This window comes from Melopsittacus undulatus, chromosome 17 (genome assembly GCF_012275295.1).
Source record: "Melopsittacus undulatus isolate bMelUnd1 chromosome 17, bMelUnd1.mat.Z, whole genome shotgun sequence".
Taxonomy (NCBI): Eukaryota; Metazoa; Chordata; class Aves; order Psittaciformes; family Psittaculidae; genus Melopsittacus; species Melopsittacus undulatus.
The window spans coordinates 3,379,080-3,395,327 of NC_047543.1; the positions used below are offsets into that span (position 1 = coordinate 3,379,080).

Consider the following 16,248-nt stretch of genomic DNA (forward strand, 5'->3'; position numbering starts at 1 on the left):
CCCAGTCTGGCGCTGCAGGAGAACCCGGTTTGGTTGGGACAGGGCGGGAGGAGGAGGCCTCCCCCCAACTCTCTCAGTGGAGGTTCTCTCTTTCTTCCTTTCTTTCTCTCTGGATCCTCGCTGACAGCAGCATCCGTCATCCAACAATATCCCCTGCGTGGAGCAGCAGCCGCAGATGGCAACCGGAGCCCTGTGGCCACCAAGCCCTCTCGCTGTCCCCACTGCAACCGGGGCACCCAGTGACCTGCGTGGCCATCGGGGACAGGAATTAAAGCTCAGAGGAGACAATCCCTGCGGTGCCCGGCAGCTCTGCTCCAGGAATAGGCTTATCCTGCCCCTGACCTTGTGCCTGCCCAGTTCCAGACGTGGCTTTGCCCAGGCAGGGCCAATGGTAGCCACAAGCTGTGCCCCAGGGCATTGGAAATGGAAGCAAGGTGGGAAGAGAGGGGCTTTTAGCTCCGGGAAGGTCTCTTAGCATGGCTGTGGTGCTGGTTGGGCATCTCCACACTGGCCTCGGGGTATCCACAGCACATCCAGGTTGAGTCCTCCTCCATCCAAACCACGGGATCACCACTGAAGCCCTTCCCTCACAGGGGCAGACATGGGATTTTCTCCCCATCACCCCACTGGTATCACAGCCTGGAGCTCTACCAGCACCAAAACCTTCCCCAGCACCACATCCACACTCTGCCCACATCCCTTGGAGCTCTGCACCGCACCAGGGTGCTGGGAGGGGATGGTGGCAGCTTCCCAACCGCCCTGCTGCGATTCCAGCTGTTTCCTTGTCTCCCTTCTCCTCCTCGGGGGGTTTTCAGCACAATGCGGCCCCACTGAAGCCCCACATGAAGCCAGGCCCCTTGGTTTTCCTAACGACGTGCTGAGAGCTGTCTGTACTTCCCCCATGTGCCCCAGTTCAGGCCACCGGCTCCTCTGTGTCCCAGCAGATCCCAGACGTTCTGCACAGCGAGCACCGCTTCCAGCAATGGGGAATCTCCTTGGGGATGGAGGGGGGAAGAAAAGGAGGATTTGCATTTCTAGTGGTGGAAAGCAATTCATGGTTTCCTGCTGCTGCTTCCGCCTTAAAAGGAGGGAGGTTGTGGCACCCACAAAGACGCAGCATTGCTCCTTTCGGGGTGCTGAGACTTCAATCAGGTCTGGGTGTGGGCAAAGCCCTTAGTGCAGGCTCCCCTCTTCCAAAGGAATTCCATTTTCCACCTCTTCTCCCCCCCCCCCCCATATAAAGCCTTTATTAAGAATCATTTAAACTTCCTGCTGGTGTTTGTCAGGAGCCCAAAGAGCCACCCAGCATCACCCGCTTGGGCCATTTATTACCCTATAACTGCTGCAGGGGCTTCTGAAGAGGGATTCCTCACACAGCATCCTCCACCCTGCAGACCCCGGTGGGAGCCCCCAGGGGCTGTGGTACCCAGGGAGGTGCTTGGCCATGGGAAACAGCCACTCAGCACCCTCACAGGGAACAGCTTCTGCCTCAGAGCTCAGCTCAGTCTCCCCTCGGGCAGGTTCAAGCCATTCCCCTTGGCCTGTCCCTACAGGCCCTTGTCCCAAGCCCCTCTCCAGGTTTCCTGCAGCCCCTTTAGGCACTGGAGCTGCTCTCAGGTCTCCCCTTCAGGAGCCTTCTCCTGTCCATGCTGCCCCAGCATCTGCGGTTCAAGCCGATCCCTTGATTTCCTGGCGCTGGAGGTTGGTGACAGCTGCACCCCATGAGCGGAGCTGCCTCCTCTGGACCCGGCAGCACCCGGGGAGAACGGGACCGGTGTCCTCCACCCGCACCGCACGATGGGATGATGAGCACCGGCCACAGGGTGCACCTCCCGGCACCACTGGTACCCCGGTACCGTTAACGGGATGCCCGTTCCAAGGCCCCCGGGGCAGCTGCACAGAGCAGCTCCCATAACAAACCATTCCCCATCTCCCGGTCCCCATCCCTACTGGGAACGGGATCAGCACCAGCAACCCAACCGCTGCGCATGCGCGCTGCCCCTCACACCGCTTACGCAACGCGCTCGCTCTGTACGTGCGCGGCCGCGTGGCGCCGCCGCCGCCGCGCGCGAGCGCGCGCACGCGCTGTTCCTTCCTCCTCCTCCTTCTCCTCCTCCTCCCTCTTCTCCAGCCCCCTCCCTCCCGGCCGCCTCGTGCCGGGAGCGCGCGCGCGCGCCCCCGCCCCTCCCTCCTCCTCCTCCTCCTCCTCCCGCCGCTCCGCCGCCGCCGCCCGTTCTCGGTCCCGCTGTACCGGTTGCGGGGCCGCCGCCGCCTCCCGTTCCCATTCCCATTCCCATTCCCGTTCCCGTTCCCATTCCCGGTCCCGCTGTGCCGGTGACGGGGCCGCCGCGTCCCCGGCAGGAAGCTTCCCCGCTGCCCGCCGCCCCGCCGCGGGGGGGCGCAGCCCCGAAACCCTCCCTTCCCCCCCTCCCCTCCCCTCCCCTTCCCCCCGGTGCTCCCCCGCCATGCCGGAGAAGCGCCCCTTCGAGCGGCTGCCCGCCGACGTGAGCCCCCTCAACTACGGACTCTGCCTCAAGCCCGACCTCATCGACTTCACCTTCGAGGGCAAGCTGGAGGCCGCCGTGCAGGTAGGGCCGCGCTCCGGCCCCTCCTCATCCTCCGCCGCCGCTGAGGGGGACCTGTGGCCTCAGGGGCCCGGCTCCCTCCCTGCCTCCCGCTGCCAAGGCCCCATCTCCCCTTCCCCATTCCCTTCCTCCCCTCCCGGGCCCGTCAGCCCGGCAGGGCCCGGCCCTGAGCGGCGGAGCCGGCCGGGCAGGTGCAGAGAGGCCGCTTGGGGCTCCCCCCCTTCCCCGCTCCATTCAGCCCATCCATAGACCCCCATAGCCCGGGGGCCCCGCCCTGCCCCCGGCAGCACTGGGAGGCGCTGGGGGCCTCGCCCCTACCCCCGTGCCCCTGTGTGTGTTGGATAGACCCGGAGCGTTGGGAATGCCGTAGCGCGTTGGGATCCCGGGCCTGTTGCCGGCCTCCCGAGTGCTGCTTGTATCCCTCTCCAGCCATTCCGATGGCTCGGGATTATGCTGGAAAAGGCGAACAAGCGCACATGCGGTTAAACCGGCGCTCCCCCCCCCCCCCCCCCCCCCCCGGTGTGGTACGGTAAGCTGGTAGGCCTCAAGTGTCATGGAAAGCTGGAGCGAGAGGCTCGGTGGGCAGTGGGAAGGGTGTGCAAGCTGAAAGCACCGGCTCTGCTGCCTTGTCTGCAAGGCAAAGGCTTCCCCCGTGTCCGTGCTTCCAAGCTGGAATGTTTGATGGGAGCCCTGGAGTCTCAGTCATTCCCGAGCTGCTCTGCCAAGATTCCCTAAATCTCCTTTCCGTGCCTTGTGCAATGGTTGGAAACTGAAGAACCGGGAGAGCACTTCCTTAACCCAGGAGGATGCTGCTGAGACGCACACAAGAGTTAAAGCCGTGGTTAAAGCCTTGGTTTCACATGAGGCAATAACACTGCTGAACCTGAAGCACCGGTACAGAGGGAGCCGGTGCCTGCCAGCGGGTGATGGTGAATCTGGGGACCTGCAGGGAGGTGATGGCCGGAGATGAGTAAGTTTGTGTCATGTGGAAGGAACACTGCAAGCCTGAGAGCCTATTGCAGAGCCTGCCCTGAGCTCGGGTGCTCTCAGGCCTTCCAGTGTGATGGTGCAGCTTGAGACATTCCCAGTCTCTTCCGTCTTAATCCGAGCCACCTATTCCTGTCCTCGCACCCAAGTTGCTGCTCCTCAGGCCTGTTACAGCTGTGGGGCCCTGCTGTAAATGGGATCACTGAAATCATCCAGGTTAAAAATAACCCGGGGGGGGGGGGAGGGGAGAAGTGGCTTTTTAAGCCAGCGTTGCTGTTGAGGAGAGCGTGGATGGAACAGCAGCCGTGGAAACTCCGTCTGAACCCAGGAATAATGAGGGTTTGGAGGCTTCTGGTGGGAGATGGTGCTTGGTTGTGCCTGGGTTTCATAGTCCTGTGAGGTGTTTGTTGTGCTGTTCGCTGTGCAGGGGATTGCTCAATGAATTCCTAGAGCAATGGATACCACCTGACAATGCGGAATCCTGGACTCTCCTACCAGCTGAGGGCATGTGTTGAGGGAGAGCACTGAGCTGTCAGGTTCAAGGCTGTAAAAAGCCCATGTGTTCACATGGTGGTGAGCTCACCTGGTGTTCCCACGGGAGAGGGAATTAACAGAAGTTTAGGGTGAGGCTTTGAGAACCCATCTGAAGTACATATCTTTAGTTTTAAATAGCTTTGAACAGTCAGAGGCTGAATAATCATGAGGCCACATCCCAGCTGCATGCAGGCAGGCACGGGAGAGGTGCAGGGAGGTGCATGGGATGAGTGTTCACACGCTTGGCTCCAGTTAGAAACCCGGAGAAGTTTGTGCCTGTGGGTGTCCAGAGCACAATAAAGGCACACTCCAGAAAGTTAAGAGGATGGAGAGAAGAATAAGCAGCTCACCTGCAGTGCTGAGTGGACAGGATGCTTTTTGGACAAGGAGAATGGCTTCTTTAAGAATATGTGGTCATTTATTAGGTTTTTGTTCCTGAATCTAGAAGATAACTCGTTCGTGTGCTGTTGGTTCAGGTAAGGACCCCTTGGCTGTTCCTACTAGCAGCTTGCAGTGAGGTGGAGTGTTGCTCATCGGAGGTGTTCTGTTTGCGGCATGCTGGAGAGCTCTGGCATGTGTTGTGCAGTCATTGAGGGGAAGGTGCTTTTATGTTAAGGCACAAACTTTGAATGCTCTAGATTTTGGGGAGGGAAATACATAGACTGCCTCCTCTCGAAGAGCCAGGTCCCTGATCGAGCATAGTTCTTAGTCCCTCTGCTCCATTCCAATACAATAATGGCTGGACAAACAAGAACCCCCATCAAGTTCTTAAACCAGTGGGGTGAGTACTGAAACTTTGACACCAGAATGAATCCTGTTTAATCACCAAATGAGGAAACCATTTCATTGTGTGCAGCAAAAGTGTGCGTTTGCTTTGGGGTCTTTTTGTATCTCTAGTAGCAGAGTGGCATTAGGGAAGGCTGTGATATTTAGCCAAGGTATTACAAGGGAACACTTGGTCAGTCAGTTTGCGTTTCTCACTCAGAGCTGTTAAAGAGGGATTTGGCAGCCCTCCCTGTGGAATTCTAGTCAGTCTCTCGACTTGAGCACCAAGCCCTAAAGAAATGGTAAATAACTTCCCAGCCTTGGGTTTGGGGCAGCGCATTTGTGTTGGCTTTTGTAGGGAGAAAGAACTTAACACAATGTTTTGTCTTTATACCCACTATAATAAATGTTACACTTAACATGGCTCCTTCAGTTAAGCTGCAGAGGATAAAGCCTTTTATGATTCAAAAGATAAAGCTGTTGCTTCTGTGTCAGTGGTGACCAGGCTCATTGCAAAGCCTAAAAGAGAAATGATACATGGTAGAGGTTTATTGGGGCACTTCTAGTTTTCAGGTTAGAGAATGGGCCCTCTGGGCAGTGTTTGCTGTGCCTTGAGAAAGGAATGATGCTGAACTCTGCCCCTTGATCCGATTTCCACCAGCTTTTGAAGCTGTGTTGAAGTACCTGAAGTTTTGTCTGCTTCTGTGAAGTTTTGTCTGGTTACTCCAGATGTTTAAATATTGTCATATGATAATAAATAATGTCATAAGATTTAGCAAAGGGTCATATGAATATTTCTGAAGCCCGGAGAGTTGTGTAACAATTATATAAACTGTCAGTATTATAATTGCCATTTGTCACAGTTAAATCTTCCCAAATCCTTAACTGAACTGTTTCCCAAGGAACCCTGATGCGGCCAGGGCAGACCGTGGCTGGGGGAGAAGCAGACATCGCGTGTTGGCAGCAGATCTGGAGCTGAAACAGTCGCCTACTCTCAATCCTGTGCTCACCCTGTCAGTGATGTCCCCTTTAGCGTTTTAAGCTGTTGATTTGTTGGGCGTGTGGGGCTGTTCCTGAATGAGCACAATTCAGTTCTCTCTTCTTTCTGGGTGGAAATAGTTCATCTACTTTATTCATCTGCTGGCTTGAGGTTTCATTATTCTAACCCTGATTCTCAGGCTCTGGTTATCAGTGCAGTGCACTCGTATTACTCAGTGTCTAGGCCAAGTTTTTTCCATTCTGTTTCTGACTCTTGGGAGGCTGAACCGAGGGCTGGAACAAAGAGGGGATGTGCAGCACAAGGACCCAGCAACAGAAACATCTGGTTCTCAAAGTTCAACCCTTGTTTTGTGCTTCTATGTGTGAGTTCTTAACACTGTCCTGCCTCCAAAGACGACCTGTGTGGTGCAGAGCTCCAGGAAGGTGCATGGTTGTCCTCTAACTTCCTGGTATTTCCCCCTATATAAACCACCTTCTTTAGTGTTGTGTGGTGATTCATTTCTTTAATTAGAAATGGCAGTGAGGTGTTTCGTGGTTGCAAAGCAACCTGTCCCTAAAGAATGTACAGTCTGAGGGGGATGGCCCTCATCAGTATCTTTTGCAGTCCCTTTAATATGTCTTAAGGATACTGTTATATTTAGCAATGTTTAACCTGTATCTGTTGCTTTTTATAGGTTAATTATGCAGTATCTGCTAGACTAAAGACTGTGTAGTCTTCTGATCCTGCTGCATGCCAGATAAAGATTTATTGTGATGCTCTTGTATGTAAACCTTGGAGAAAATAAGCTTTAATGGGAGTAGTGTTTATACTCAGTATCTCTTAGGGGGTTAGAAATTGTGTTATCCAGCATTGTAACTTGCCTTTCCAGCCCATGAAATTAGACCTGAATCTGAGTGTTGGAGTCTGGAGCTTCAAAATCAGGACCTCAGGGCTGCGTGTGCCCTGATGACACAAGCTTCCAGCCAGGAAAGCCTGTGCTCCCATTCAAAAGGCCCCTTTCAGTTCTGTTATTCATAAGGTGAAACGATTGCATCGGTTGTAGTTACAGAGGGGTTTACATGCCTGGGTGTATTTGACACTCCTGAAGTGGGTACTTGGATGCTCTTTGGAATAAAGTGAGTTTTTCCAGTGGTGGCATTGGTAATTTACTGCTTGTCTACTGAAATCTGCTTGAGATGCAGATTAATAAAACTCTTCATTCATTTTCTCATTGAAGTTCTGAGTTCTTAAGAAGAACCTACAGCACAGCTGAGGTGATGTTAGGTGTCTGTTCTTAGGGAGTAAAGTGCTAAAACCATACATACTTGTTGTAATGCTACGTTTAGAAAAGGACTCTGAAGATAAGTGACAAGATCTTACTTACCTAGTCTTAGAACTGGCTCTTGGGAATTCACTTTGACTATGGGTGATGTCTTTTGGTGCCCCTCAGCCTGTATTTCAGGTGGGCTGGCATTCTACTGAAGCCATTCAAATGCTTCTTTGAAATGCCCTAAAAAGCTTTTTCCATCAAGTCTTTTCCTGCTCTGATCACTGGGGAAAATCAAAAGCTTCACAACACCTTTGCAGAGCCAAATAATTTGCCTTTTCAGCTCTTCTTCCATCCAGTGATGTTATCTTGGAAAACTTCCTAGGGGGAACTTCAGCCGTTATCTCCTCCTAGGTGAGATTTTCCTTCCCAAAGCAGAAGTGTGGATGTGCAGGAGGCTGGGAAGCATCTAACACCAGGTTACCACCACAGTTCAACACCTGGAAGGTCTGCAGCTTTGGTACAGAGCAGACCTGCTTGAGGTATCTGTGCCTGGCTACTCTCAGCAGGTATTTTAATGTTAGTTTCATCAAAACCAACAGCTTTTAAATGTTGAAACACTCCTTCCATCCAGACATTGGGTTTAGTTCATCTGCTGCTTTTAAGCAAGTCAGCCTTCTGGCAAAGCTACGTTCATCGTGGGCATTTGGTGCTTGCTCTTGCCTTGATTAGCCTCTTCTTGCTGAAGAGTAAATGGATTCTATTCCAGAGCAGGGTGACAGTCTGCATATACACACCTTTGTAACTGGTTGTACCTGATGCAGTGAGATGCTTTTTACCATTAAATATGATTGAATTCATGAAAAGCACTGCATGAGCAGAGTATCTCTCTTGCAAAGCATAGTACTAGTAGAAATGGCCAAGCAGTTTCAAGGTACCACTTAGAGCAAAACACATTCATTCATCTTTCTGGTGTCTGTAAGCATTAGGGCATGGGTTCTTGTGGGATGAGTGGTTGGAAGGGTGCTGGGCAGTTTATAGCTTTGTTTTGTGTCTGTATTTCATGGTTTTTAGTGGATCAGAGGGCTGGGGCTCTCACAGCCTTTGTGCCAACATGACATCTCTGATTTCCCCACCAAATTCAGTGAGTGTTCTGCACAGTGCACTGTCAGCAGTCACATCTGCACACTGGATTATGCTCTTCGTTTTGGGGAGTTGGAGGGGTAGACACTTTATAGGCTACTGGTTCACTTGGCCCCTTTAAATGTTCTCTGCTGGGTTGCACTCCTGTAAAACTGGTTTGATGCTTGTAGGAGGTAAGGAAAACCCCCTGAAAACCTGTAATTGCCTTTCGAAGGCACCTCTGAAGCTGTCTCTGCTTAAACCTAAACTTAGTTTGCAGGCAGAGCGCTGCAGAGGGAGTTCTGCTGTCCTCAGAAGAGGTTGTTTTTTAAAGATGGAGCCTATTGTTCAACCCAGCATTGTCTGCAATTTGGACAACTCTTGATGCATCTTGAATTCTTCATCCAGAGAGATTTGGATTTGTAGATTGAATAAAGGCTCCTCTTAGACACTTAGAAAAAGCTTTTCTCAGTCTCATTTTTGTGTGTGTTTTAGAAGACCTTGAAAAACCCCAAACCCTCATGTAGTGATGAAAAGTGCTGGGCTTTGATCTGAGGTTCTGGAAAGTGTTGTAATCCTTCAGTTGCATGCACACCAGGCTGCTAAATCTGTACTAGAGGCATCAAATCTAACCTGTGTAGCTTCAGCTGCTGCCCTTTCTGGTTTTGTGCTTTGCAAGGCTGGTGGTTGTAGAATCAGGGTGACATTGTTTTGGTTTCATTACCATGAAGAGGCAACGTGGAGCTCTTGTGCTCCATGCAATGCACTGCAGCGTGACTCACAGGCAGGGTTTGGAAAGAGTCACCAAGAGTTAGGCTTGTCAAAGTCTGAACCCTGACATAGAACAGGTTATACACAGCTCTGTTCATAGGAATAAGCCAGAGACAAGGTGGGGACTGGGGTTAGAAAGAATCTTCTGAGTTAGGTTTGTCTTGTGTCAGCCAGGTTGGCTTTCCCTGGAGTATCTGGTATTAGCCCTTTAGTTAACTCGATGGACCCTTCACCTATGTAGGTTCACCTGTTAAGTTGTGTATTTAAATTTCTTAAGCCTCTCTTACCTCTGACTATGCCTGAATTTTGGTTTTATGTACAAAATGACAGAGGAACTATTCCTTTAGTGGGCCTATGTACAACGGCTTAGGGCTGAATATCTGCTTCTGTGTAGTCCCCTTGTGTAGGTACCAGCTCATTACATCAGAGTGATAAAGTCAGCTTCAACTCTGACCCTTCAGCTTCTTGTTTTGGCTTTGCTTGTAATAAATGCAGTTCCATTTGGCTGATGAGTGGTGACTCGATGTGCATGGGCAGAGCAGTTTGCTACAGGGGAGCTCTGCGTTTGATGGAACCAGTTCCCACCACAGGGTGGTCCGGCTGGTTTCTGCTGTGTACACACATAGGTAACTGGTGTTAATAGTGCTTTTTAAGGTTATAATAGTGAAAAAACCAAGACAGGGGTAGAAATCCTTAGGCTAAGGAGCTTACTATCTGGGGCAGGAAGCAATTCCTGTGTGCCTATGTTAAACTCTAGTTGGCTGTTGTGGAAATTCTATTGTAGAGGTGTTGCCTACTGCTAGAGATTGTACCCTGGACTACCGGAGTTACCAGTTCAGTCCAATGTGATGATTCTGGTGCTTTCAGCCATAAGTTCCTAAATAATTCCTAGTTTAATTCCCAAATATTTTAGCCCATCGTAATTAATTGATATTTAATTTGAATTCCTCTGTATTCAAGCTCTTGCATCCAAATAGAAAGCTGGCGCAGCGAGACAGTTTATTACTACGCTGGGAGCTGGCCACTTGTTAAATAAAGCAAAGCTTGCCTAGCCAAGAGCTGGCAGAAGGAAAGCTTTCAGGAAGATGGAAAGGCAGATTTCTTGGCAGATGTTTTCAACCTAAGAGTTCTTCCAGTGGCGTGAGTTGAGCACACGGTACCCAAGGATGTGTTTCTGAGCAGCTCCCAAGGATGTAAGATCGGGTTCGAAAGCTTTGATTGTAGTCATCTCTGAAAGGATGCTTGAGGCTTTCTGTCTACTTTTATTGGTCTTGGATTCCCAGCCATGTACAAGGCCCCTATTGTCGAGCTCTCATACCAGTTTTTGACAGGCAGTCTGTTCCCTTAAATAATTTCCAGCCTCAATAAGTAGGTCTGGATGGCTTGAACAGGCTTCAAGTGTGTGTGTTCTGCCACAAGGGAGAGCAGGCAGTGGAATATCTCTTTCTTGACCGCTCTTAAACACTGAATTTGATTTCACTTGATGGCAGAGGGGGGTTGGGTTAAAGGGAGGTGGGAATGCCTACCCAGGGCAGCACCATTTGATGCTCATCATTCTCTTCCAGGTGAAGAATGCAACCAACCAAATTGTGATGAACTGTGCGGACATTGACATTATTACAGCTTCCTATGCGCCGGAAGGAGATGAAGGTAGGATTCCTTTGTTGCTGGAGCTTTTACCTGTTAATCCATTGCATTTCTGACGTGAGATGCTGCTGCCAACAGTTAACAACTGAGATTGCGACATTATGTAAGAGTTTGATAAGCTAAACTACCCCTGGAAGCACAGAATTTCTTATCTAACCTTCATTCTCTTGTCATCGCTACCCTTTGCATCATGTTTAAATACATTACCTTGAGCTTCCATGACATCTACTTTCTACACCACAGTGTCTGAGTGTTGCAGGCTAAAGGATGTCTGACTGTTCCTACATTATTATTTATCTTTATCCTGGATAGCCATGTAGGAACATGATCTGTACTGCTGGACTTTGCAATATTGACAACATCTGTGACAAAGGTTTAGATAAGGAATGCATCAATAATAGCCTGAAGCAGGAATCACTCATCGGGAAGGGTTTGAAAAAGTACAGAAAACACTTTATTGACATCTAGCAGGATGCTGCAAGGGTAAGGCAACATGGGAAAAGGAGAGGGGCTTTTGACAAGGGCCTGTGCGGATAGGACAAGGGGAATGGCTTTAACCTGCCAGAAGGGAGATTGAGATGAGCTCTTAGGCAGAAGAGCTTAAGCAGGGTCACAGGGAAGAACCCTGTGAGGCCAGGTTGGATGGGGCTTGGAGCAAGCTGCCCTAGTGGAAGGTGTCTGCCCATGGCAGGGAGTTGGAACTGGATGAGCTTTAAGGTCCCTTCCAACCCAAACCAGGCTGGGATTCTATGATGATTCCATGATCCTATGGGTAACAGATTTGTATGTGGCAAGTAGAATGTCTGCAACGAGTCCTTGCATTTAAATTGGTTTGAATGATTTTTAACAGAGTATTAAAGAAACCAGAGGGCTTCTTAAATCCAGTTGAGACCACTGTGCTTAGGTGGATGGGGAGCTCTTGTCTGAAGGAAGTAGCCTTGGATGGGTGTGTTGTGGAAAAGTAGAGCTCACAGCAGGAAGTGCAGTTCCAGGGAGGGAGGGTGGCAGGCAAGAGTATTACCAAAGAGCTTGGAGCCTGGCCACTGGCCTTTGCTAGTGAAAGAACAGAGCAGTGCTTCCTACGTGCTCCATTCGGGGTTGGCCCCTGGTGCTCCATTCCTGCTTGCCTTTCATTAGTGAGCTTCAGTTGATTGGGTGCCCCAGGTTGCTAAGTGCTCCTGGAGCTATTTCATACACTGAGTAATGAGGTGATAACAAGAGTGGTAGTAATAGCAGAGCGTGTGTGGAATCTGCTCCTCCTACCACCCAGCCCTAGGCCCAAACTACCTATTTTGTCATTGAGAAAATGAAAATGAAGGGAAAAGGTACCTAGGAATAAAGGCTTTTTCCAGTCAAATCAGGAAAAATACATAAAATAGAGAGGATCTCTATTTTAATGTATTGTATTTGTTATTTTCACAGCTGATTTCCCTGTCAGAGGGGTCTGTTTTTCTCTTCCTTTAGCAGCATATACTCTTAACTTCAGAGTATCCATAGTAGAGCTTAATGGAGACCTAAACCCAAGCACACTGCAAGTGAGTCTGTGGCTTAAATTCCTCCATTCTGCTTTTTCAGACAGCTTGGGACATGAAGTAACACAAGTGCAGCTCGTTGTTGTAGCCTCAGTACTCGAGGTGCAGCTTTGTTGCATGTTTACTGTAGTGATACTCAGGCTTCATGGGGTTAAAGCATATTTCTCAGTTTGGTAAAGTGCCAGCTGGTGTCATGGCTTTGGAAGGAAAATTGCATGGAATTGGCAGGCTCTTTGCTGGCACCTGTTGATACAGATCCAGTCAGACTTACTAACGCTCCTATTGTGAGCAGCTTTTGGATAGGGATTGTATAACTGATCTCAAAACCAGGGTCTGAAATACAGCCTAGTGAACCAACAGGAGTATCAGCCACATCCTTTGGATTGAGTTACTTAGGTGAGCCTTGTACCAATAGGAGAGTACTTGAAGATGAGGGAGAACTTAGGGATATTTTCCCCTTTAAAGGCTGGAGTGAGGAATTGTATCCTCATAGTTCTGTACCTGGGTGGGGAAGAGTTTCTCCCCCATTTTCTTGTGAATGTGAGACAAAAGGTAATCGGCTGCTTATCTTCCTTCAAGTGTGGCTCTGTTCTGAGAAGTAGCTGGGTGGAAAAGAGTCCTTCTTGTCCAGGGGTCCCTTTCCCTTGTTTGTGCAGGTGAGCTTGTGATGTTGGTGCAGAATAGCTGATTCTTTCCCTAATAATTCTTGGTAGTCTTGAGGACACTGTGACTTGTACGACAGGAACCTTGGCTACCACTGTGGGCCCTTGTAGGCTACAACTTGGCTACCACTGTAGGCCCTCCCCTCCTATTCACATCTTTTAAAGGTGGATACAGCAGAGACTAGAACTGAGATTTGAATGTGAAACTTTAATGCAGATTTGCAGGGGAATCAGATTATTGCCCAGTATTTGATGGGAAGCTGAGGGAGCTTTAAAATCAAAGTCAAAAATGACACTGCATAATCCACAATTGAGTGATAGTGAATAATAAACTGGGAGAGATGGGTTAGGGTTAGTGCTTCAGTTAGTGCTTCAGTGTTGAAAAATCCTGTTTCATCACAAAATGAGTGTAGTGATTGGAACTGGAAGTTGTGGATTTGCTGTTTGTGCCAGGTATTGCTGTAATGGAACAAAGCTACTCAAAAGACTTTGAGTTTTCCAGTGCTGAAGTCATGACCAGCTCCTTCCACTCCTCAGAACGAGCAATTGGGTTTGTTCATTCCAGAAGCTACTTTTTAGTAGTCAGATATCTATAGTGCAGCCTTAGCACTTAGGTGTGCACATGCTCTGTCCAAGTGATTGACTTTGTTCAGCTAAATGAAGACCTGAAAAGTCATTCTGGAGCTGGTTGGTTCTTCAGTTTAATGTTAGGGGATTGAGTTTCATGTGCAGTAGTTGGAGTGTCCTGTAAATCTCTCTTTTAAGGGGCTGTGAAATTGTGATGGAGTCATAATCAGTGAGCTGCATTGTCTTCAGCTTGGAAAGCCTTCAGATACAGCGGGATCTAAAGCAGCTTCTTCAGTTTAGAGATGCTTGGAGGGTGGTAGTTGGCAGTTTCTCATGGAAAATGAGAAGCAACCATAGTGATGTTTGCTTAGCAGGAATCATGGAGTGAATTTGGTTTAATGTTTGGAACATGCTTGGGTGCTATTGCTGGGTGCTGATTATGTCAAAGCTGTGGCTGATCTCTAGTGCTTATGGAAAGCTGAGCAGTGTGCCCCAAGTGTATCTAAGCAATGCTTTCCCCTGGCCTGGGAGCACAACCACAGCACCATGAGCACCACACGGCCTGAAATGGCTCTGCAGTGAAGGGGAAGCAATGCTTGTCCTCACTCCCTCCCATCTGCTGGAGTTCAGGGTTGCACTGCAGAGCATCCCTGTGGATCAGGAAACTGCCCTGGCTAAAAACTGCCTCTGCAAAGGGAAAAAAGAAGGGCAGCTTGGAGACACATCACCTCCTGACCCCAATGATTGTATGTGGATGCCAGTGGAAAGAAGAGAATGGGAACATGCAGCTGGGGCCAGGTGGGAAAAATGAGGCTATTGTCTCTGCCCTTGGCAAACTAGATTTGTTTAAGCCAGTTGTGCAACCTTTCATTGTAGAAAAGCTCATCTTCATCCCCTCTTCTGGAGAGGGCTTGACGTGACAGAATGTGTAATAGTGGGGTTTTTAAGGAGGCCTGGGCTGCATTGGCAGGGACAGTTTGGGAATATCGGATACCTCTGCCTCCTTGAAAGGATTTTACAACCCCTGGTTTCAAACCCAAGAGATGGGGAAGGGCTCGAAAGCATTCGTGTTCTAGGGAATTGTGTCAGCATAGTTCAGTGGCTGATGATGCTGGAGGAGCTCAGCATGTGCTGTGTCAACACGTAGTTGTTTTAAGCTAACGTGCTTGATTTGCAGGTGGAGCAGCAACGTACACACTCACTGCAGCTCAGTTGATGACTGCAAGTTCATTAAGCCACCATACCTTAACTACCAGGGACCCCTCCATGTCATGGAATGAGGGCTGCTTGGAAAAACACCATCTCTTGCACTTGGCTTCATCTTCACGTTGAAATACGTGTGCGTTTGCTGCTGCTTCAAACCTCTCTGGCTGGGATCCCCGTGTATAAGCACGTAATACAGCAGTTCATGAGCCCAGCTGCTGTACTCTGGTTGCTGTGCAGTTTCAGAAAGGCCTCTTTGGAGGGACTCTGATTTCTTGCCAGTGCTATTGTCAACTCTGATCCGGAGTGCTCCGAGCTGGGGAGAGCTGTGAGATGGGATCTTTATGCTGTTTCTTTCCCAAAGACATGGAGCACTAACAGCTTTCTCCTTTCTCATGCAGCTTGGTCCAGGCTCTGTACTAATGTGCTAGTGATTAACTTGCAACCTTGCCGTGCCAAACTCTCCAAAGTTCACAGGCTGCCAAAATTGTGTTGTTCTCTTCAGGAGCTTTTGTATTCAATGCTGTGAGGAATTCAGACAGCCTCTTACTGCAATTACATCTTTGTTATAAGCAGTTCCCTTAAACTCTTAACAAAAAGTATTGTTGATGGCTTTCCATGGTTCTTTTTCCTCTGGATTAAATTAATGGCACTGAATAGTTTATAAAAAAGAAAGTATCTTTGAATCTTTCATTTGTATTCTGCTAGTTTGGAAATTGATGGATAAGCAGCTTCTCTTTGGGAATGGCAAGAAGTTGCTGGAGCTGGGCGTGGAAAGACACCAATTCCTAAAGGAGTACCCATGTTGTGAAGCTGGAAATGAGCATTACCTTGTGGTGGAGGCAGATAAAGCTTTTAGGTGTTCATGAGATGGTCAGGACAAGCAGGGCTGGGGTATCACACAGCTCTGCCTCCTCAGTGGGGAGTGGGATCAGCCTGCGCTGGGAGCACAAGGCATCATTCCTGAGCTGGCTGTTTCCAGCCCATTTAAGCTGTAACTTGTTTAAACATTGTTTCTAACCTTGGTGTAATTGGGATGTAACACTGGAAAAGTCAGGTTGAGAAGCCCTTTGAAACAAGCTTGCTTTCTACATGGTGTTTTCCCAGAGGCAAATAAACCCTAAAGGTCTTCCTTCTTCCAGCACTGGGCATGTTTGCCTCTGTCTTTCCTATGGCTTTCCTAGTGCAGGTTATAAAGGTTATAACATACCAGAGCTCCAAATTCCAGTACACCAAAGAAGAATTCACTTTTGGGATAGGAGGAGGGGGAAACTTGATCTCCATTGTCAACCTTTGGCAGAAGATCTGCATAACCCACATTCTTCTGTATTTCTCAGTTTCAGTAGGTTAGAACTATGATCCTCAAGTCATGGTATTGTTTGTCTTTGCTATCAGATTGTTTCCATTAGAAGCTGTAAAAAGATAAAAATGGGTTTGGTTTGGTTTGCTGTGGTCATTTGAAACACACACACACAGAGGGGGGAAGCGTTTCTGCATTCTTGTACTGATCTCTATCAGGCATTTCTCAGGTTTTCCTTCAGCCTCTGACCAGGGGCTGCCAGCTCCGCTCTGCAGCTTGTCCAGCACCAGGATTCCTCCCTGGAAGCCTAACATGAATTCCCAACAG

At 49.2% G+C, this 16,248-nt stretch overlaps 1 protein-coding gene across 1 annotated transcript in view; it reads left to right on the forward strand.

The window, feature by feature from the left end:
- Positions 1 to 2,441: 2,441 nt before the first annotated feature.
- NPEPPS (aminopeptidase puromycin sensitive) overlaps positions 2,442 to 16,248 on the forward strand; it is a 32,352-nt gene continuing 18,545 nt past the window's right edge. Inside the window, exons 1-2 of the mRNA XM_034070003.1 lie at positions 2,442 to 2,588; positions 10,576 to 10,660. Coding sequence (XP_033925894.1) covers positions 2,466 to 2,588; positions 10,576 to 10,660 — 208 coding nt within the window. The 5' untranslated portion in view covers positions 2,442 to 2,465. The remainder of the gene's footprint in view (positions 2,589 to 10,575; positions 10,661 to 16,248) is intronic.